General features: G+C 38.5%; 1 protein-coding gene across 10 annotated transcripts in view; it reads right to left on the bottom strand.

The window, feature by feature from the left end:
• BRSK2 (BR serine/threonine kinase 2) overlaps window positions 1–23,389 on the bottom strand; it is a 2,790,504-nt gene that overhangs the window by 1,811,889 nt on the left and 955,226 nt on the right. For all 10 annotated transcript variants that reach the window (XM_044059311.1, XM_044059313.1, XM_044059318.1 and 7 more), the window contains exon 2: window positions 12,986–13,080. In XM_044059311.1, the coding sequence (XP_043915246.1) occupies window positions 12,986–13,080 (95 nt within the window). The remainder of the gene's footprint in view (window positions 1–12,985; window positions 13,081–23,389) is intronic.

Genomic DNA, 23,389 nt, shown 5'->3' with positions numbered 1-23,389 from the left:
CTCTGAGTCAACCTTCTTTGTTCCTGCCCCATAAAATATGGTAATTTTTTCCCCTTCTGGCTAGAGGCTGAATACCTAAGACTCTTTTTATTTCTAACAGACCCTCCCCTTTTATTTCCCAGGTATGGACACCACAGCTCTGACAAAATCTAGCCAGTCTGACCCTAACAGAATCAGTTTCTCTTTCAAGCCTTGATCCCAATTCAGCTACCAGTTCAAAGCTCTTCTCCCGTGTTGGCTAACACAGCCAGTCATTGCGCTTCCTAATCCTACCTTTTGCTACCATGGGGGGTGTCTGGAGAGGTGACACTTCTGTGAATGCTATGCTTCACATTCAATCCTAGCATTTCTCTTTCACCATCATGACCCTGGATTCCTGTAGTTCCAGTATTTTCTCTAACAGTTATTAATGCAAGCACATATCAAAACCTGCATCCACCTATCAGCTGCTTGGTAAAACCTTCATATGTGTCATTAATCTTAAACTTCAAAACCAATTTCATTGTAACCTGGGATTTTAATACCCTTGGAGCTACACAGACACACACATACACATTCTGAGCACAAACAGAAATTTATAAATCTTTTGCATGCTTTGTTTCAAATTGTTTTCATAATAGCACACAAAGTGGTAGTACATAGCACTGAGGATCTGCATGTCTCCACTTTACTTTCATTGCTACAGTAATGCAAATGTTATGAAATATATCTGACCTCCAGTATTAGCTTACTGCTAGGGATGAATGTATATTGAAGAACTGGTTACAGAAATTCCTAAATCTATAACCATTGTGCTGAAAGAAAGACAGAAAATGCGCACATATCAACAGCCTAAAATATACATGGTACATTACTTTCATTCATGCAGGTAAAAACACTCATCACAAAAAGAGTGAACAGTCAGTTGAGTGAATGGAAAAAGAGCAATCTTTTTAGATTGACTCAAAAACGATCAAATCAAGAAAAAAAACGTTATAAACAATATTTTAATTTGGGGGGGGAGGGGCAAGCCTTCCTGCATCCCCCCCTATGCCTTGTTAATTATATATACCAATTCTGAGATCACACATCAGAGGGTACAGGGCTAGTACTCAGACCCTGCTGTTTTTTAACTCAAGCAGAAGCAGACAAAGCATGCAAAAGCATGTAAAACAAGCCTGTAAGAGAAATTGCTCTTAAGAATGTTTGCTCTAACATACTGCAACCAGTAAAACATAAGAACAAGTGAAGGTAATCCAGAAAACTGTCAATATTCCAAGCAGAACAGCTGTTACCTTTTGGTTATATACATGATCAATGCAGATACAGGACTGCCTTTTGATACACCCTCCTCTTCAGTACAGACAACTGAGGTCAAATCTGAACTACAGAGTTTATGGCTGATAAAGTTTGCTGATGACTGCAAACTTGGCACCGTCACTGACTCTTCTACATATACCCATATCCTTGAAAGTGGGCATAAACCACAGTACTCCCTGGTGGCATGATTCTGGATTTCAGCTCAGTGCTAAAAATATGTAGCCAAGTACTAATTGGAAAACAGGAACACTCCTGCACCTACCACAAAAGAAATCATGATATTTTTTCTATAGTTGTGCAGTATGTTTGGATAGGTACTTGCCAAAGAGGGCATTGCATTCTATAGTAGTGGACTGTCAAGACACAGATGCCATGATTCTCCAACAAATATTCTCTTGTGATTATTATTCATTTAATTTCTTACTAGTTTTAATAGTAAGTGCTTTGGGATGCAATGCATTTGCTGGATTTCCAGCAGTGCTCGGCTAAGTGAAATGTTCCTTTGACAAATATTTAAAGCCACATACTTCGTCTTCTACTAATTTACTTGGACAATTTGAGCTTTATCTCAAGATAATGAATGAATAAGACTTTTAACCTTTTACCCATTTTTTAATGATGGCACATTTGTAGACAATGAACTCACATTTAATCATCATGAATTAATTATTGTTAGGAAGTTCGTCTGTCTTGCCCATCTAATTACAAAATGCATATCCTCCAGCTACAGAGAAGTCATTGCCCCTTTCTACTTGACCCTACTCAGGCCCATAAGAGATTACAATGCCCCCTTTGGCAAGTACCCATCCAAACATATTGAGGAACTTGAGAAAAAAAATCATGAGTTCTAACCAGGAAAATCACATGCATGACCTCCATAATTTACATGGTGGGATTAAAAGCAATATCACTTTACTCCATCCCTTATATGCTCTGTTGTGGTGACCTCTTATTGGTCTATATGGCTATGAGAGAGAGAGGCAGTCCTGCTTGAACATTTACACCTTCCTTCCCACCGGATTCCAAACTTAAGGAATATATTTCCACTCCACATCAACCAATGCAGCTCCCTAGCCCTTTTTAAAACCAACCTTGATGAGTGCATAGAGACCCCTAAATTCACCCAAGCACTTTCTCTTCTGGTCCTCACACGTAGGAGGAGTAAGTAGTGTGACTTAGAGTACTTAGGCTTCTAATGGCTGATATGACCATCTGCCTTGTATGAAACTATGAACTGAAAAAGTTTCCATGAATAACGGAATCATTCGCTCCATCTCAGAGTCTTAAGTTCCTTCTATCTGGAAACAATTCTACACACCACCTATTCACAAAGGAGGTAACATCTCAGATATCTCCAATTTCAGACCTACTGCTGTCCTCTCCCCCTCTCTCTAATGTCTTGGAGAAATGTATACACAAACAAGTTATGCAATATCTAATACAGGAAAATCTGCTCCCACCCACTCAGCATGGTTTCCAACCTAAACATAGCACTACCACAGCTCTATTATCCTTCCTCAACACAATTTCTCTAGCCACAGATGACCACACACTTATCTCGTATGTTCTTAGACCTTTTAAAGGCCTTCGGCATTGTCTCTCACTCTCTTCTGCCAGACAAACTGTCTAACCTTAACTTCTCCTCTGATACTGTTGCATGGTTCTCCAGCTATCTCACTGACAGACTGCAGTCAGTGAGATGGCACTCTGCACTATCCTTTCCCCTCCCAGTAAGAATGGGTGTCCCCCAAGGGTCTATTCTTGGGCCATAACTTTTCACTATCTTTACTCTATACTTCTTGCCCTAGTACAATATGCTGATGACTCTACAGTCATCACCATTGCCAGCTCTCCCTCTGAACTCTTAACAGCTACCCAGAGATCCTTTAACTCATTTGAAACGTGATTCTCCAATAACCAGCTCATCCTCAACCATAAAAAAAATTAAACTGTTACTCTTTTGCCCAAAACTGTTAGCCATACCAAATCTACCTTTCTCCATATTGTCTCTAAATAATACTCCCATTAAAGTGAAACCCAGCACTAAACTCCTCAGCATTACTATTGGCTATCAACTAAAATTTGACCTACATTAGATAATTTTTTCAGAAAAACCCACCAGAAACTAAGGCTCCTGTACACAAACAAAAAGTTTCTCATCGCTGAAGCCAAAAATACTCTCACTCATGCTTACCTCCTACCCAGCCTAATGTACAGCTCCCAAATACTCACAAATCTCAACTCCTCCCTACTTACAAAACTAGAGTCTACCTACAACATGGTAGCTAGATTCGCAGCCCAACAAACTTACAAATCCCATCACTGTCTCTCTCTAAAATACCTAAATTGGCTTGAACTACCCCACCTGCTTCTATTGTCTCAGCTCCAAATCATCCACGCTATCCTTTTCCAGCCTTCCTACTGTCCGACTCTATCCTCCCTCATTTCCCACTATTCTCCTGCTAGACCCCTCCGGAGCGCTACCCTAGAACTAATACATATCTATAAACCCAAGACCAAATCTGGGTGCAACATATATAGCTACCACCATTCTATTGCATGGAATAAACTTTCACTGGAAATCAGGACCCTCACACATCCTAAACAATTTAAGTCAGCCACCAAAGAGTACTTTAACAGTCACTGGATTTGCTCTGTTCTCACCCCCCCGAACATACCCCTTCACACAAATGACAATCTTCATCCTGCTCCCTACTTTTCCCTTGCACAAATCACACTCTATTGTTTCCCCTATCACTAAACTGTCTTCTTATCCAAATCTGCTAACGCCTTTGAGAAACTGTAAATAGCACTTGTGCTACCTAGCCGCTAATTTCAATTCAATCTCTTCTTGCATTATGTTAATTTCCTAAGCATATATATCTTATTCTCATAGTACATATTGCTAAAATCTACATTGTGTTTTGCATGTATTCAGGTATTGTATCATGTCTTTCAAATTGCTTTGTTCATTTGATAATTGCACAAAATATGGAGCTTTTCTCCCCAGGCCTGCACTGAAAAAGGGCTCTTTCAGCTGAGTTGGACATACCCGGTCAACAAATGTAAAATAAAAATAAATTAATTAATTAATAAACTAGTTGCTGCCACAAAAAATGACTTAAATGTAAACTTTCTCTATGACTAAGATGTGCATTTACAAGTTAAATTTACAAGACCTCAGAAGAACAAAGACTGTAATAAAAGTATCATGCCTTGTTACAGCAGTCCTATCCCATTTGAGGATATTCTACAAAAAATATACTTCGTCTTTTCCAACCCACTAGACCACTTTCAGCAATGGTGTTCTTACCTTGCAAACATTCAACATAACCCAATAATGTGACAGGGTAGAACCCCATGAAAATAATCTCATGCTTGGAGAGAATTTAACCATCTAGGGAATAAAAAGTAAAAGTCTTTCACTTATTTTCAGTTAAATCATCTTTGTAGGTTTTATTGACCTTTGAAAGGTTCCAGCACAGTAAAGACTGGGTACCTTACTCCCCATTATAACTTGGATACCTAGTTCTTATCTGAATGCTAACTGATCCCTAATGAAACCAAATATCTATCAGTGGGGTTCGAACTCTGATGACCTAAACAAATTCTGACAACCTTTTTCCTTTGGTCTCTTGGTACCACTATACTGTTGCATGTCATAACCTGGAACATAGACTGACTGTGCCTTATGAAAGGGCATCACATTTTCATCTTCAATTAAATAGAAACCAATGTGCATTTTGTTTAAAAATACACTCACATGTGATCTGTTTGAAATAAACACTACAACAACAACAACAACAAAATGGAAAGGCTACAAGGAAAGCTGCAAGATCTGGAGGAGTATAAAGCAGCAATTATAACTGAGCTGCAGAAACTGAGCCACAGAATACACAAGCAAACAGAAATAATCTGTTTCACATTTTAAGGCAGAGAGAAAAGAAAATGAACTTGAAAATCACCAGACAACATCAGGATAACTATAATATACGAGAGGGGGAGAGAGAAAGAAAAGGCAACAGTTAAGCAGAGTACTTTATAATGTAGTCATTACAGGAGAGGTTTGTGGTACCAGGAAATCAAGAGGGACTAAAAGAGGATGGTGGCATCCAAGAGCAGACAGCCGACCCAGGCAAGCTTCAGGTATGTTTTCATTCCTTTGGTGCAAAAAGATAAAACAATAGGGCAAGCAAAAAGACTTAATTATCCAATCTGTAGAGAAAAATTTTATCTTCTTTTCTGCAACCTCTCATTTTCATATATTCTAACTATCTCAGTAAATATTTCCAAACAATTGTCATTACACACTGCTTGGAATGCAAGCTTATCAGGTGGTCCTTTCCCATTTTTTTTACAGAGTTATAGTCCGAATGTATCCTCTTCATCTCCTCTTAAATGCTTGCTGTGGAATTTTTTTTGGAAATGAAAAATGTTCAAAATATGGGATAGGTTCAACTTTAATACACCCCATCATGTTTCTCAAAACTCAAGTTAAAAAGTGCCCCCTGATACACCTCACTGAATACTAAATACTGCTTTATATATATATATATATATATATATATATGTGTGTGTGTGTGTGTGTATATATATATATATATATATATATATATATATATATATATATATATATATATATATATATATATATATATATATATATATATATATATATATGTGTGTGTGTGTGTGTATATATATATATATATATATCTTTAGCACTATTATTGACGCTCATCTCAACTCACAACAGATACTTTCATTCCAAGTGCTAAGATACAGTCTCACTATCCACTACTCCTTCGCAGGAAAGAAAAATGTGGTTGATCTCTATCCAGGTAGAATACGAACAAGAGAATGTAAAGATCTAAAATAAAAATAAGAAACTACAGGGAAAAAAAGGGGGCAGAAAACACAGTTTGTGTGAATTGTTCAGTTGCTACTTGGACTTCTGTGGATACTTTTACCAAACATAAGTTGGATATGGTTTCCAGGGGTAAAGCCCAATTTGCCAGGGGTATCCTGCATGGGTTTACTGAGGGCTCTGCTGGACCTTCCTCCTTCCAAGTTTCCTTTTCAGATTTTATATTCTCCCTAGTGTAAGGAATACTGCAACACTGATATGGAAGGACCTGGTACAGTTGTATAAAATCTCACCATAACAGTAGATGTCCCTCCCTTCACTACTGCAGTATTCACTCCCATCTCCCTTTTTTTCTTTTTTCCTTCTGGACGCACATATTCCTCTTTTACTCCTTTGGCTGTTGTTCCTCCCAGGGCTTTTCAGTACTGAGGAAGGTACATCCATACATCACCTTTATCCCTACTCCATGAGTGAGAAACATACGTGTGATGTAAAATGTCCCTATAACAGCCTAAGGCTTTGGTATACTGGACGCACGTCAGCTTATCCTTGGCAGAGGATTCCCTAGTGAAAGGAATACTGCATGAGTGATATGGAAGGACATCAACAATTATCTTGCCATTCTGATAAGCTAGGCCAAATGGGGTAAACCTGCTTTGAAAGTAGGTAATATGCAAGTTTTCCAAATGTCTGCCTTGTATCAGTATCACTATCTTGACATTATATTCTGAACAGAGACTAAAATGTTATTATCTGTAATTCTGGTGATGAAAAGGGCCTCTTGGATTTATATTCACTAGTTTTAGAGATGATGTTACCTTTCATTCCTTCATTGTCTTGAAAGACTGCAATGAAACTAAAACACTAACTCCCATATTACCACAACCACAAAACTTTTGTTGCAGAAATTGCTACTCAATTTAAATGCAGAAATGATTTTATCATTTTTTTTCCTGATGATTATGCTAATCTAGCAGAACTGGTATCATATCATCTCCTTTTTGAAAAAAATGTATGACCTAAAGAAGCACTGATAAATTAGGTAAATTGTTGGGATCACGATTATAGGGGTGGCCACGGTGGTGCAGCGGTTAGCATTGCTGCCTCACAGCAATAGGTTCTCCGGTTTGATCCTCGGCTGGGGTGCCTTCTGTGCAGAGTCTGCATGTCCTCCCTGTGGTCGCGTGGGTTTCCTACAGGTGCTCCGGTTTCCTCCCACATCCCAAAGACATGCTGTAGGTGTGAGTGTGTGTGCCTTCTGGGGAAGGTTGGGTGCCGGGCTGGCAACTCAACACCATAAAAAACTCCACTGCCAATCATGAGAGGACATGTGATCCGCTGTGGCGACCCCTAACTGGAAAAAGCCAAAAGAAGAAGTTGAGCTCAAGATTATAGAAGCACGACGTTATGTTATATAAAAGACCACAGAGTGATCTTATTAATGGCAGATGGGATCTACAGTATGAAGCAGACCAAAGTTAACAGAATGAAAACTCTCCCCGCATTTGTCCACATATTGTATTTAATCAGTCTGCATTTATTCACTTGTTCTTTTTCAAAGTGAAAGTGTACTATAGAAAAAGTTAATATAAATAAAGAAGGAAAATTCTCCAGACCATAAATCTGCATTCCGACAAAGGCATTATTAGGAAGCATGTATATAATCAGGAGAATAAACAATATGAATAACAGACCTCATATGCATGTGTTACTAAGATTATTATTGTTAGATATGGACCTGCCAAAGATGAATAAAACCCACTATCCATAGGGAGAGAGTTCCATAAAGAAGGAACATGCAATACAATGAAAATACTAAAATACTACTGTAAATCTTCAGAAGGCAGGGCAGATCTTTACCCAAGTAAACAAGAGCCTAACAGGGAAAATAGCAGTTTGGATAAGAGCTACTCTATGAGTTATAACTAAGAGTAAAAGCTGAACCATTTATCCCAGTTGTCAATATTTCCAGTTGACATAATATTCAATGAGTGTCTCGGATTATATTCATTATTCTTAGTTGCTTAAAATCCATAACAGTAATCAGAATTTCTGTTTGAAATTTGCTTTAGTGTTTTACTTGAGTACAACATAAATAACCATTAGAATGACTTTTTGTATGATTCTTTTTTAATTTAATTTTTGCTGTTAACACAGAAAGTCTTTTTCCTGTTTTGTATCTTATTTCACAAGTTGTTGGCAAAAGGTAAAATATTCAAAAGTATGGTGATGTAAAAGAGCTATGAAATATGGTACACAGTACAGAATGAATGAGGTAAGAATAGTGTGCAAATCCCATTTATGGTCATGCGAAAAAATGGAACATAAAGACAAACATTGTACCCATCATTCAGCATTTGTTCTGAAATTGCTCCATGACTGACCATAAGCTAATCCTTTCTGTACTATTGCATCATGATTGGCCATTGCCTAATCATTTTGGCACATTTTCTTTAAAGACGACCATGTATAAAACAGGATCAGGACTGAATGAGCTCTCAAATACTGCTGTAAACATACCCTTCACACCTTGGTAGCTGCTTAATATGTTAATTGCATTTTTAAGTCCATGACTAGGTGCTGAAGCCTTGGACATATCATACTGTAAGTACACTGTGCAGCAGATGTTTTTTGAACATCCTATTTAAATGCTATTGTTTCTTCACTTTTCTAATTTCTCCAAATCTTTTGGGTTTCTAATACCATGATGGGAATGGGATCCATTCTTAAGTCAAAGTATGATTGAAGTTCATGAAATTAGTATTGCTTCAATCTTTGATGTCAGCCAAATGTGCTCTTTGCAGCACCCACAGTGTACCCAGTAATGACTCCTTCTGCAATTTGTACAGTGCAACTAACACTATGGCTCTGAAAGAGCCATTTGTTCTAGACTCCATATCTGATAAGAAAACACAAATAAACTGAATATACAACTCACAAAACATTTGTTAAAGAGACATAATAATGTCTTCCCACAGGTCAGCATGGTATTTATCTTGTGGGAAAAGACCAAATCGAGACATCAATATTTTCAAAACTCTTCCATACAGATATGACATTAAATGTAACTTTAGTGATCTGACAAAACAGTTTGATGTCAATGCTACTGACAAAGGAAGCAACTGTGAAATAAACAAAAAATATCATCCAGGACTATGTTACAAAATATCCCTAGAATATACAGACATAAACCATAGCTACATGCTACTTGATTACAAGATACTATGAGAAAACTAGATATTGTATATTACGCTCTGCTTCTTAACTACAATATAGATATATAGTTTGTCTGTGTAACTAGTCTGAACTACTCTGCTATTGCTTACATTTTTTTTTGTGAAATGTTTTGTATTATATCTAGGCTGAGACTGAAATAGTCAATAATGATCAATCCACTATCCTGTTAAACAAATATAAATAAATACATTCCCTCATCATGATGTTATAATAATGACCCTGTCTCCACTAAATGTGACATTTTCATGAAATGTGGTCAGGCAGGACAGCAGAGGAGACTACAGACAGAGGTATCTATACACACCAGTATACAATGCATACATTAATACACAATTTTTTGACTGTGCTGTGCAGTAATGTCATGCAATAAAGCACAATACAGCAGATACAGGGCTGCCAAAGGGGTGGTGATAAATTAATCACTGCAATACAACATAATTTACTCTGTACAATTTTTTATCTGTACAGTTTGTATAGAGCTGGGGACACCTGTACATTGCCATTAAGGACCTCTGTCCAGGTCTATGAATCATGACCTTGAATGACCATGTACAGTACGCAGTATGCAGACTGCTCCGACACCTCTGTGCACTATGCGTATTGATACTAATGCCTCTACTTTGTAAAATAAATAAATACATATAATATTACTTATCATTTACATATGATGTTACAGAGTCAAAACTCCAAATGCAAAAAGGTGCCATCATTACCAATAGTTACCTTCACTGCTGTATACCTTGTAAGAATGAGTCAGCATATCCATTCCTGCAGTAACTTGAGAGGTGCTGGTTTCAGAGCTCTGATACCAACTTAAGCTGGTTCAGGAGACACTTCAGTTCACAGCAATTTTTTTTATACTTAGACTACTGTAGCTTTAGTGCAAATAATGGATATTAAATAATAACTTAAATAATTCCAATTTAGCTGTTCATTTCTGTGCAATACATGTGGACAAAACCAGGAAGGATTTAAATCAAGCAAATAACACACAAAATACATTGTCCAACAACAAACTGAATAATACAGCAGTTTACAAGCTCATGTGAAAGCACTTTCTATGGCAAGAAATACTTCACAGTCATAAACTAATTTTCTGCAAAGCTAACTGAAAAAATAAAGTCTCATCAAATGCTGCATTGTATGTTGCCCTCTGGTGTAGGAAGGTGGGTATGAGGCACCAATTTGTATTAGTGTGGACATATGTTCACAGGGTGATTCGTGTGGGTCATATGATCTACTGAGGGATGTAGAGAAGCAGACTGTTATCAGCAGGGGATGAAGTGAAGAGTATAACTGGAACTATCAGGCCTGTTGCATACCACAGGGCACAGTGGTCATTCTAACAGGACATGACACATATGCTGCTAACAATATTAGACCATGTGTATTTGTGTCCTTATGTCCATACCAGCAACGGCTAATGGGGATGACCCTAGGGGGTACACCAAGCTAGCAAAACCTCCATGCCACAGTGTGAATGCATTTATACTCACTTCCCTACCATTTCACCAAGACAGAACAAAATGACTCACTGAGGTGGCAATAGGTGATGGACAGGTGGCCACTGGCCAGCTTACTGGTGGTGATATGAGAGCATGAAATATGCACTAATTCTGATGTAGGTTTCTAAGAAGAAGAAGTAGAGACATGCTTCTCAACTTCATAGCACAATAATTCTGGGCAAAGCCAAAAATAATGGATGGAGAAACAACCAGCACCAGGGAAAAAAATAAATATTGCTCTTACAAACTTATAAGTTGTTAGAATAACAGGTTTTGTATAAGCATGCATTTTCTGAAGGATATGAAGTCAAACTCAGATGTCTGTAATTACTTAGTGACAGCAATCCTCAAAGATTTGGCAGAAAACCACTAATTTTATGAGGAACAGACCAAATTATGAGGCAGTAATCTGGACATTATGGACACTTCTGGAGAGTCGAGGTATCAGCACAGTAATATATTTAGCAGGACACCATTCAGATGTAACTACAAACTAAATACAAGTGGTTTTAGACAAGCAGACTGACTAAATGCAGATATCCTCAGCACTTTTCATTTCATATGGACACTAATTAGGCACAGTTGTTTAAACAGATTTATAAAATCCTATTTTGAGTGAGAAAATGCAGCTGTAGGCTAAACAGTAAAGCATAACATTCAAAGGTAAAATAAAGAAGATTAAATATCATGCTCAGCATTTGAAAAGTGTCTGTAAATATATCAGAGCACTAAATGCAATGTTTGCTGTAATTTTTTTAGGCAGGCGATGTGTGTGCGAGGGCCATGCAAGCATGGTTTGGAGGTCAGTTCATGCATTAAGAATAAGCAACTAAAAAAATGGACCCTAAGATCGAAGACCTGTTATTAACTCACTCACACAGTACTAGAAAACTCAGAGCTGTGTGGATGATAATGTGGTGATATCAGCATGTATTTTAATTATATTTGAAATTTATGCATAGTTTATGCCTTCATCTCATATCAGGCAAGATGATCAGTGGTAGCAGTGACGTTTGATGGTGGGATTTCAAATTCAATAGTGGCTTACAAGCATCAATGCAGGAATAATTCTGTATTCCATATACTGACTGATGCCTTGTTTGTCAATTAATGAAAATGCAGACATATTATAAAACTACCTGCTAGAAAACATCATGTAAAATACTAAAACAAAATGAAGCTGTTACGTTTTTGTGTTTACAGACAGAAAGAGCTTTGATCCTGCTAGAAAAAAAAAGTGTAGATATGTATTGTCTGGGAATTCCTGCTTACTTTCACTATTTAATAAAAAAGATCAGCAATTCTTACACAGCAAGCAAAAGATGCTTATGGTTTCACCTTCTTAACTGAGCCTTTTATGAAGATGGGACAGGTAACCAAGTCTTAAGAAATGTTTATTCTAAAGGTATGAATTATAAGCATTTTGAGATATGTGCTCAGAAATTTTGCTTCTAGTTGCATAGATTTTTTTTGTTTGTTTTTTTTTGGGAAATTAAATGCTGCTTGTCTGTTTTATCAATCAATAGAATACAGCATGAGGGTTTAATAACAAAATGGTTTGTATCACACAGTGATAAGCACATCAGAACTCATACAGTCTTATACCATCAAGGTGAAGCAAATAATAATGATCATTTATCTTTCACAAACAATATAAACAACAAAATTCACATGCAGCATCAATGAAAAAGACAGTAAGATAAGCTGCCATCTGCTAAGCTAGGATTAAAGAAATTTTTATAATCAGTAAGTAAAGCATGGTCATAAAAGGTAAAAATGCATTCAAACAAAATAAGTCTTTCATGGAAATCCAAAGACTAAAAACTGTATTTGCCGTTTTATTTCCCTAATAAACCACAAACAGAATGGACAGTAAAGGTCTGCACATAACAGATTTCAGCTGGGAAAATGGTATGCACTTTCAGTTGTTCGCTCTCTCTCTCTCTCTCTCATGCTGCAGAAATTAACATTCATGCTATGGCTTACATAATATTTGCAAAACATAATTAAAGATAATAGCAGTACAAGTCAGGAGTGAAAGGTTTTGTTGTTAAACTGCCTCCCATTAGAACATTACCTTCATTAACACAGACTCACTCAGCTTCTCCCTGTTGACGATCTTTATTGCAACCTTTTGACCTGTTACACAGTGGACTCCCAACTTCACCAATCCTGTGAGATAAAGGAGAAAAAGACGGTTACTAATTGAATGCATAGCTCTTGTTCTTTGTCATTATTAGAGTTCACTGATAAATGATAAAATAGTTTTCACACAAAGAAAATATCCTTGAAAATTTTCACTTGGACTAAATGAATAGAAGGCTAGAAGAATGTTACCAATTTTTACGTGATTACATACACACACACACACTGTATCACTGCATGCCAAAATGTGTATGCCAGCATTTTTTATATGGTTTCAAGACCCTTCCATTTTCTGTTTTTATCCCCAGTAAATAAAGTATAGACTAATTCCACTATTTTGAAAGTGATATATTTAAAATAGGAAATTTGGAAAATTCTGAACTGTTACTATTAGACAGACTGTATCCAACTACACAAATAAAGATACCTAGCAATCAGTAAAACAGAAGGAAAGAATTTCATAAGCTCTCCCAGAGTCTATTTCATCTGCCTTTCTCCAGAGGAAACATGAATACTTGATACAGACATGCACATTAATTTGAAGATATAGTTTGTTCTGCATAGTCTTAAGCAGACATTTTTTATTTATTTAAATATGTAGTAATTATGAGTAATAGCAGCACAAACTATATTTCTTATTTATTTCAATATGTAGTAATTGTGAGAGATCAGTGGAACTTGCAATCTGTTTCAGATACAGATAATAAAATACAAATAAAAATGGGCATAAAAAAAAAAAAAAGACTAAAAATTATACTAGTACTATTCTGATATTACACAATGAAGAAAAACACTGTAGTGCAAATGCCATCACTATATATTGCAGTTCATCACGTGAGAATCACTGCACAGAACGTTGTTCAGTAACTACACACAGAAATGGCATGGTAAATTATAATGGTCTGAAGGTAATATGCCACAATAACTTTACCACTGTTTTATTGACCTAAAACTCACCAGCTCAACCTTTTAATCCCAGTGAACATTACTACAGAAGTGAGAAGTGCATGGTATGTGCATGCACCTACACGATTTATACTACTACAGAAGTGAGAAGTGCATGGTATGTGTGTGCATCTACATGATTTATACTACTATGGAAGTGAGAAGTGCATGGTATGTGCATGCACCTACACGATTTATACTACTATAGAAGTGAGAAGTGCATGGTATGTGCATGCACCTACACGATTTATACTACTATAGAAGTGAGAAGTGCATGGTATGTGCATGCACCTACACGATTTATACTACTATAGAAGTGAGAAGTGCATGGTATGTGCATGCACCTACACGATTTATACTACTATAGAAGTGAGAAGTGCATGGTATGTGCATGTACGTACATGATTTATACTACTATAGAAGTGAGCAGTGCATGGTATGTGCATGCACCTACATGATTTATACTACTATAGAAGTGAGCAGTGCATGGTATGTGTGCACACCTACACAATTCTATACAACTATAGAAGTGAGCAGTTCACAGTATGTGTACACACCTACACAATTCTATACTACTATGGAAGTGAGTAGTGTATGGTAAGTGAGTACACCTACACAAGTCTATAACAATACAACTGTGACAATTCCTTAACAAACACTGTGTTAAAAGAAATGCATGCTGAATTAGAGTAGCTGAAAGAAGAGCTGGACTAACGCCACAAATATAACAGAACGTTTGTTTATTCATTTGAAGTTTAACAAGGTTAGAGAACTGGTACACGACTCTTTTCAGCCTCATCCTTGGCCATAAGGAATTATAAAACATGCATAAGACACTTAAGAAACAGATAATATATACATCACAAGCCATCATCAACCCCCTTTTTTTTCCATTTTCCATATGGGGTCGGGGTGTTATGACAGCTGTTGCCATCTCTCTCGATTCAGTGCTACTCTCTTACCTTCTTTAATGCTCATGCCTGACTGTTGCAGATCTTCTCTCACACAGCCCACTCACCTATTTGTTGTACACCCTTGTTTCCTCTTGCCTTCTTCCTGTCTGTTCTAAATCATCTTCACAAGATTGTCTTCTGCTTTTCTGCAAATGTGCTCGAACCACTGTAACCTGCTCTCTTGGGACTTTTTCTGAAATTGCAGCTACTCTGGCTTTTGTTCCTATAGCCTCATTTCTTTGTCTGTCCCAAAGTGTGCATCCTACCACCCATCTCAAGCACTTCATTCTCCTTCACCCTTAGCTTCCTTAACTGCTCTGCCTTTACTGTCCAGGTTTCTGTACCATACAGTAGTACTGGTCACTTCACTGTTTTGTACACTTTAATTTTCAGCTTCTTTGGCATTCGTCTGTCACAGACTACACCTAACACTCGGTGACAGTTGGGCTGCAGCATCTCTGATTTTAGCTTTGACCTCCTCATTCAGACTTCCCTTCTCCTTAACCCCCACCCCACCCCAAGATACCTGAAGTTGTTAACCTGTTCCACTACTTTCCTTTCCATCTCAGTTCTTGGCTTCTTCTGACTTCTTCTATTTGCCACCATTCGAACGGTCTTATCTGTGCTCAGTTTCAACCCATGTGACTTCAATTTTGCATTCTGTTCTTCTATTCTTTGCAGAGGTTCTTGCTCAGTCTGCCTGTAATGCCACCTCATCTGCATACAGCAACTTTGTTGATTCATTCCCTCTGATGTGTTTGCTAATGTAGTCCATCAACAGTATGAGCAGTGGGCTCACAGCTGAACTCTGATGTACACCCACTCCTACTGGGAACCCATCTGTGAGTCCAAACACCATTCATTGAGTCATTGGGTCCTTGTCTATAGCTTGTACCAATTTTATCAATGTTTCTGGGAATTCGAACCATTGCAAAACTGCCCAAATCAGCTTTATTGGGATCTTGTTAAATGCTTTCTTCCAGTCTAGGAATGCCCAATCAGACTCTCCCCTTCATCTCTAGCTTCTTCTCAACCATCTGTATCACTGCAAACATCGGGTCAGTTGTGCTGCATCCTGATCTGGACTGCTCATCTCCCATCTTACTTTCTTCTGCAATTTGTACTCATTTATCAGTCACCCTCTCCAGGTTTTTCATGCAGTGCACAGGACTGTACCTCTGTACTGCCCACAGTTGTGACTTTCCCGTTTGTTCTTGCACAATGGCACTAGTATACTTATTCTCGAGTTATCTGGGATATGCATTTCTGTCCATAGCTTGTGAGTACCCTCAAGAGCCTTATCTCCCATATCTCACCCATCATCATCATCATATCTGGTCTGACCTCATCTGAGCCTGCTGCTTTCCCCTGACTTCATTTTACTCTCTGCTGTCCTCAAGTCTTCTAGGGTAGGCTCCACCTTTTCTTTCACTGTAGGCTCTCTCTGGGCAGTACAACTTCTGTGGGGTTTTCTTCATTCAGAAACTAATGGAACTACCCCTTCCATCTTCCTTTGATGTCATGTGCACTGATGAGCAGATTGTTGTTGGCATCCCTTATGAAGGGTATCCAACTATCTTCTTCACCTGTCTGCCACTGTTTTATAGTTATATATATATATATATATATTTACATGTGTGTTTGTATACAGACAGATATTAGAAAACATATTCACTACAATATTTACAAGTTACATATATCATCAACACATTCAGGAAAAACATAAGTTAACTATGTCTCAACTATCAAAGACTAGAAGTCTAAAATAATGAAAGGTATAAATTAATTAATGCATACAGAGTAAGTACCTGACCCTATAAAGTAAAAAACAGTAATACAAGTTAGCTTGTACAATACTAAAGCACTGTTGTGGGGCTTTACAATAGGAGCCTTTATATAGTTTAAGTAATACTGTTAAACATATTGTACAAATACATCTGACTAGACTCATGTATTTTGTTTATTTTATTATGTACTATATAGTTTATTTCTTTTCAAATTTCTCCAAGTGTTTAGTGTTTCTGACACTGTGACAAGACTGGATCCCATTCCTAGTTCAGGTTAAAACTAAAGGACACAAATTCAGTATTGCTTCAGTTTTTGATGTTTGCCAAGAGTGTGCTTCAAAACACCTACAATCTACATGGAACTGCCTCCTTCTTTAGTATTGGTAGTATATTTAAATATTACTATATGTGGCCAGGATTTCTAGAAGCTGTCAAAAATATAATCCAGACTGAGAACATTAATTATTCCTCCAGTAAAAATCTAGAAGTCCACTCATAGGTTCATAGGTTCATACTAGGCTATCTGCCCAAGGGCATTTATAAGCCTAGCCCAGAGTTTTATGGCTTTCGCCACCCCTTTAGTCTGAAGGAAACTATGCCCATTATTTAGCTGTGCCTCTATCAAGCAGTGACACTGAGGTAATCCCTGGGGTATATTTGCGATCTCCCATCCATTGGTCAAGATTTCTCTTGAACAAGGCCAGCGAGGTGCTCTGCCTCTCATGTACCGGGACTTTGTTCCACAGCATAGGGAGTCTCAGGGTGATGAATCTGTCCCTCCAACACATCCTATTAATAACCGTGTCCAGGTTTAAGTCTCCCGCCCTTGTAGTTTTGAGGGATCTAGATTTTTTGAGGTGAAGCATGTTCATCAATTCTGGGTTGGACATGGCCTTGTATGTCAGGCACAGGTCACCTCTGAGCAAACGGTAAGTGACTGAATAGAGCTGGAGTTCCTTCAATCGGGCAGCATAAGACATATTTTTGAGGCTGTTTATCCTTTTGGTGAGGAACTTTTGGGGCCTTTCCAGCTGCTGCAGGTGTCGGGTCAGATACATTCTGAATGGGGCATTGTACTCAATCATTGGTCTAATGAGTGATGAGTAAAGGGGGCCGATGACCTCTCTTGATCTAGATGTGAATCCCTTCATGATCAGGTGGGCAATGTAGAAGGTCTTCCTAACTTCTTTGGCAATGTGAGTGTCAAACGAAAGGTTACTGTCAACCTGGGTCCCCAGATCCCTGATAACCTCTTCTGTGCTCAGTGGATTGCCACCTATATGGTAGCTAGGGGTAACCTTGTTTTTTCCGAGGGGTATGACTATGCATTTCTTGGCATTTAACTTTAGGCCATGGCTCTGGCACCAGTTATCCGTTTCTATGAGACCCTTCTGGAGGATATCTGTGTCAGATGTATTCTCGACTATGGCGCCCAGTTTGCAGTCATCTGCAAATTTTGTCAGCCATAACCCTCCTGTGTTTGCTTGTACTTCTGAAAAGTAGATGCCGAACAAGAGTGGGCCCAGGACTGAGCCCTGTGGGACACCACTTGTGACAGGCTTTGAGTCTGACATGGTGCTAGCAACTCTGACCCTGTGGGTTCTGTCACTTAGCCAGTTTGCAACCCATCTTGTGACGTATGGGTTTACATTTAAGCTGATGAGTTTTTCAATGATACCTGAGTGGGGTATTGTGTCGAAAGCCTTTGCCAGGTCGAGGTAGGCTGTGTGGACTGCCTTTCCCTCATCAATGGCCTTGGTGACTGTTTCGAAGAAGTCAACCAAGTTTAAAAGGCATGATCTGCCTTTGACAAAGCCAAACTGGGTTGGATCCAAAGTTTGTAAGTCCCCTATGTCTTTATTTATGAGTTCCATTATGATACTCTCCATAGCTTTGCAGATCAGGCTTGTCAAGCTGATGGGACAGTAATTTCCAGGGTCGGTGGAGGCACCGCCTTTGTGAAGTTGGACCACAGTTGCCATGCACCACTCCTTGGGTACGTATCCTGAGGTGAGGCTAAGATTAAACAGCTGTCCTAACTGCGGGTTTAATTCCTCATTGAGTTCATGCAGCACACAGCCGGGGACACCATCTGGTCCCATGGATGCTGTGTTTTTCGCCTTGGAGAGAGCAGTTCTCACCTGAGCGTTAGAGATGTTTGGGGGGCTACAATCCTCTGGTATAGATATCTCTCCTTTTGGGATTTGCACTGAACCTGTCAGCCAGTATGTTGGCAATGTCTGTAGGTTCAGTGATTTTTACATCATTTTGAACTAATTCTGAGCATATCTGGGAGTTTCCTCCCAGGTTTCTAACATAGCTAAAGAAGGCCTTATGATTGTCTTTTGAGTCCTTAGCGATTTTTCTCTCGAAATTTGCCTTAGATGGATTTTATGAGAGCTCTTAGTTTTTTTACTTATAATGATCAAAGGTGTCTTACCTTTTAAGGATTTTGCTCTATCTTGTAGTAGCTTCCTCCTTTTGTTGTAGAGCTTGTTTATGGCTGGGGTCCACCAGAATGGACGCTTCCCTTTGGTACAAAGAGTCTTTGTTTTGTTTGGGATTGCCTGATCCATGCAGTCCTGTAGGTGCTGGTAGAAGGCATTTGTAAGTGATTCAGCGGCTTGAGTAATGTTTTCCGCCGGCTCGGGGGCCTTAAAAGAGACCACACTAGTCTTTAGAAGTGTGAAGTTGGCTTTTGAGAAGTTCTTCACTGTGGTCTTTTTTATCTCAGGTGGGGGCGGGATGAGGACCTCCAGTGAGATTAGTTTATGATCTGATCTCACCAGTGAGGGGTATACTTCTGGTGTTGAACATTGTGATCCCATATTCGTGATGATGAGATCAAGTATGCTTTCACCTCTTGTGGGGATGGTGACTAGTTGTTCCATGGCATTTGAGTTTATGAACTCTAGGAGCCTTTGGGCTAGAGTGTTGGGCTTGAGTAGTGATTCTAGTCTATATTACGGTAGTTGAAGTCACCTAGTATGATGGTGTTTGGAGATACATTTATCCCCTCCAGTGTTTTCAGGAAAGCTATGTGAGGTTCCTGTGTTTGAGAGGGTGGCCTGTAACATGCTACAAATTGCAGAGCAGTTTTGCCTATAGTTAATTGCACCTGGATGGTCTCCGATGCATCATGCGTTGCCACCAACCTTGAGGTGTCGGTGTCCTTGATGAATATGGACACCCCCCTTCCTTTCTTGGTGTTGTCCGGATTTTGGGGCTGGAACGCATGATATGAGATAAAACCTGATAGTGCTGGGGTGCTCTCAGGAGCCTTGAACCAGGTTTCAGTCACAGCACAGACATCGATGTTCTCCATACTGAGAAGGGCCTCGAGTGCGTGCATCTTGAGGTTGAGACTTCTGGCATTGAGCAGCATTACCCTTAGTTTTTTTCCTTTTTTGTGTTCTAGGGTGGTAGGTTTAGAATTTGAGCCTTGCCTAAAAAAGGCACTATGGGGGTGGCAAGAGCCTTTGCCAATATCCGGAAGCCCAGGGGTGACAGGTGCAAGCCGTCCCTTGTGAAGCAGCTTGGCTTGTCCAGCATGTCCTCCCAGGCAGACAGACATTGGATCCCCTTTGAATGACACCAGAGTTTAAGCCAATTATTAAAGCTGATCATCTTATCTCTGTATTGTGGCATCATTCTTGGTGAAGGTAGAATACTGCTCAAGGTCAGGGTCATACCTGCCTGGGCTACATAATCAGAGAGCTCCTCAATGTCTCTTTTCATGTAGTCCAAGGAGGTATGTCTCAGGTCGTTTACGCCAGCGTGGACAATGACTGAGTCATACTTGTACCTGCTGTTGAGAGACCTGAGTGCTTGCGTTATGTGGCGGATTCTAGCGCCCGACAGGCAGCTTACTGTGACCTTCTCCTTACTCAATCTGGTGAGCGGGACGTCAGTGTGTCTGACTATGGAGTCACCAATGACGAGTGTGTCTGGCATTGTGTTTGGCCTTAAGGGCTGTGACTGTTTGGCACACTGACTGTGTGGTCTATGTGTTGCATGTGTTGTGTCCTGAGGTGGTAGTTGTTTGGGTGTCTGCTTTGGTGGCCTCTGCTGTTTTGGTAGATTTTTGATCAGAGCCTCCAAGTATGTATTTGTGTGTTTATGTGTATGATTTGAAGTTGTGATAGTACTATGTGAGACTGGGTTTGTGGTGTGTGTGGTTACCTTCTCCTCCTGTCTGGTCTTGCCAGTCCTATGTTGAGAGAGCTCAGCCTCCAGTTTGGCTGTATAGTTGCATCTCTCGCATGTATTTGTGTCATGTACCAGTACAACTCCATGACATGCTAAGGCAAGGTGTAAAACAAAACAAACTCATCACTTGGTCTGAGAGTGTTATCTCAAGTTCGGCTTTCTTTGAATACAGCTATCCTGTATTTTCCTCACAATTTAAGAAGCAAATTTTGCAAGAATGCTGCATTGTGTTAAGTGATGTTGTGCTCGTATTAGTTATTAGCATTACCACTTCCTGTATTGTAGAACATGTAACCCACTACAAAAGTGCAGATTTCTTGGGCGTAAAGTCAGTTAACATTAATGAACCCCCATGCAGCACACGTTGGAAAAAAATCTGCCCATCATCAACCATGCGAGAATGATGGCAGCCTAAATCATGAAACCTGTCAGTATATATCAAGATCTAAAAAAGCTTCTGTTACCTTGCAGCACATTCTCTGAAACATGACAGCTAGTTACTGTAGAGATCAATCTTGTATTCATTATTTATTCAGTACTTTGCATCTCCTAGTATATGATGATGGGTAAATATGGATGAATATTACGTATATTCAATTAATTTTATCTTCGGAGTTCACCTGACTTAAGTAGCTGAATGTTTGCTTTTTCATAGTCCTTGACATGGGAAGTACTGTGCTGTCAAAATCTTTGCATTATAATTTTAAATAAGGAGAAAGCAAGGCAAAGATAAGCCATCATGACAAAGATTCTATTTTAATGCAAATGACCTCAAAAATAAATTATAAAGAAGAGAAAAACATTTCCTAATATGAAATAGAGGCTGAAAATTGTCTAAACATTTTAATAACCTTGTCTGTAAATCCTCAGAGCAGCATTTTAAAGAAACAATCATATCAGAGGTCCAGTATTGAATTTCTTCTGTGTGTTTTACTCCTGTATTTTGAAGGAATAACATTATACGTGACAGTCTACATGTTTTAACCTCGGACGTACATTGGTAAAATGCAAATTTTTCTCTCACTGTTTCATATGTTCTGTCTGCTACTATGTAAACTGGAACTAGCCCTGGTAAATATCACATGGTAATGTAAAATCATGCATCAGCAGGGCCTCATTATGTAATACATAAACTCACTTCTAACTCTTGCATACAGCTGTTTGAATTTTTCCAAAATGCTTTATCACCTTTCATTACTTTGGTCTAACTTATGACTGGGTTCATATTGCAAGGTTGGACAACACATTCATGTTGTACTCACTACAGATAACATTCCGATGACCCATGCATTATTCTAACTTGCTAATGCCCAAGGAGTTAAACTTTGAGCAGGCTGGTTGTTGTACGACTATGTAAGAGTGACACACTGACAGCCCCTAAACTCATATTAATGACCAGTTTCCAATCTAAAAGCAAGTGGTTAATCCATTAAGATAGCTGGCAATGCTATCTAAACACTGAAGTACTTAGAAAAGATACTGTTTTGAAAGTATTGTTTTATTCAAATTAAACTAAATCACAGTAAAGGGCCTGCTACACTGGCTACAGTGACAACTAAATTATACAATATCTAATAGGTCTGCACTGCAGAATCATTCCGTTAGAGACAAATAAATATTTAGTCATATCATGCTGTAGTATTTCTAGAACCTTCCACAATCTGGACTATAAAATCACGGTCTTGAATAACACTTTGGCAACTTTTCTAAATATATGATAGTAAGTATGTGATTCTAACCTAGACTTTTGTGCTGAAGTACAAGAAGTTACTCAAATATGTTTCTGTTAGGGAACTAGTTAGAAGTGCATTTATCTTCTGACATGTATTCTAAACAAAGAATGACCCTCATTAAAATTCTAGAACCGAACTTCCATAATCAGACTAGTTATCATTACATTACCCATTTAAACCGCTAAATCTCACTGCACCTTTACAGATTTTTCATTAAAAATAAATGCTATTCTGTGCATGTAGCACACCCCTCCTACTAGCATATTATTCCATCTGTAGCCTTATGCTAAAGTACTTATGCCACATCCAAATGCAATTTAGCAATGAAAATGCAACAAAGGAGTAGATTACTATTGACCTAAAACTCAATTCATTAAAAAAAAAAATATATCAAATATGTCCGGTATGCTGAACCAGTGTTCACAAAATTATACTTCGCGAAAGTGTACTTTTGGTTAATTGCACTTTCTCTGAAATGGGTTTGTACTTCTGTTTTTCGAAAAAAATATGTTTTTATTGAACAGAAGTAGACCCCTAGCATTACATAATGCTTTTGAACCATTGCATTCATAACTTCCTTTTTTTATATTTTTGCTCCTACAACTTGTCAGTCCTCAGCCCCTCCTTGTGAATCACCCATTAATTTCCCATCACCAGGATAAAGATCAACCAGTAAAGGCCATCACTCATACAGCCATCAACAGTGGTT

The sequence above is a fragment of the Protopterus annectens genome, chromosome 17.part0 (assembly GCF_019279795.1).
Source record: "Protopterus annectens isolate FY-2018-M chromosome 17.part0, PAN1.0, whole genome shotgun sequence".
Classification (NCBI taxonomy): domain Eukaryota; kingdom Metazoa; phylum Chordata; order Ceratodontiformes; family Protopteridae; genus Protopterus; species Protopterus annectens.
The sequence above is the reverse complement of the archived record's forward strand: the minus strand, read 5'-3'. Positions and strand labels throughout refer to the sequence as shown.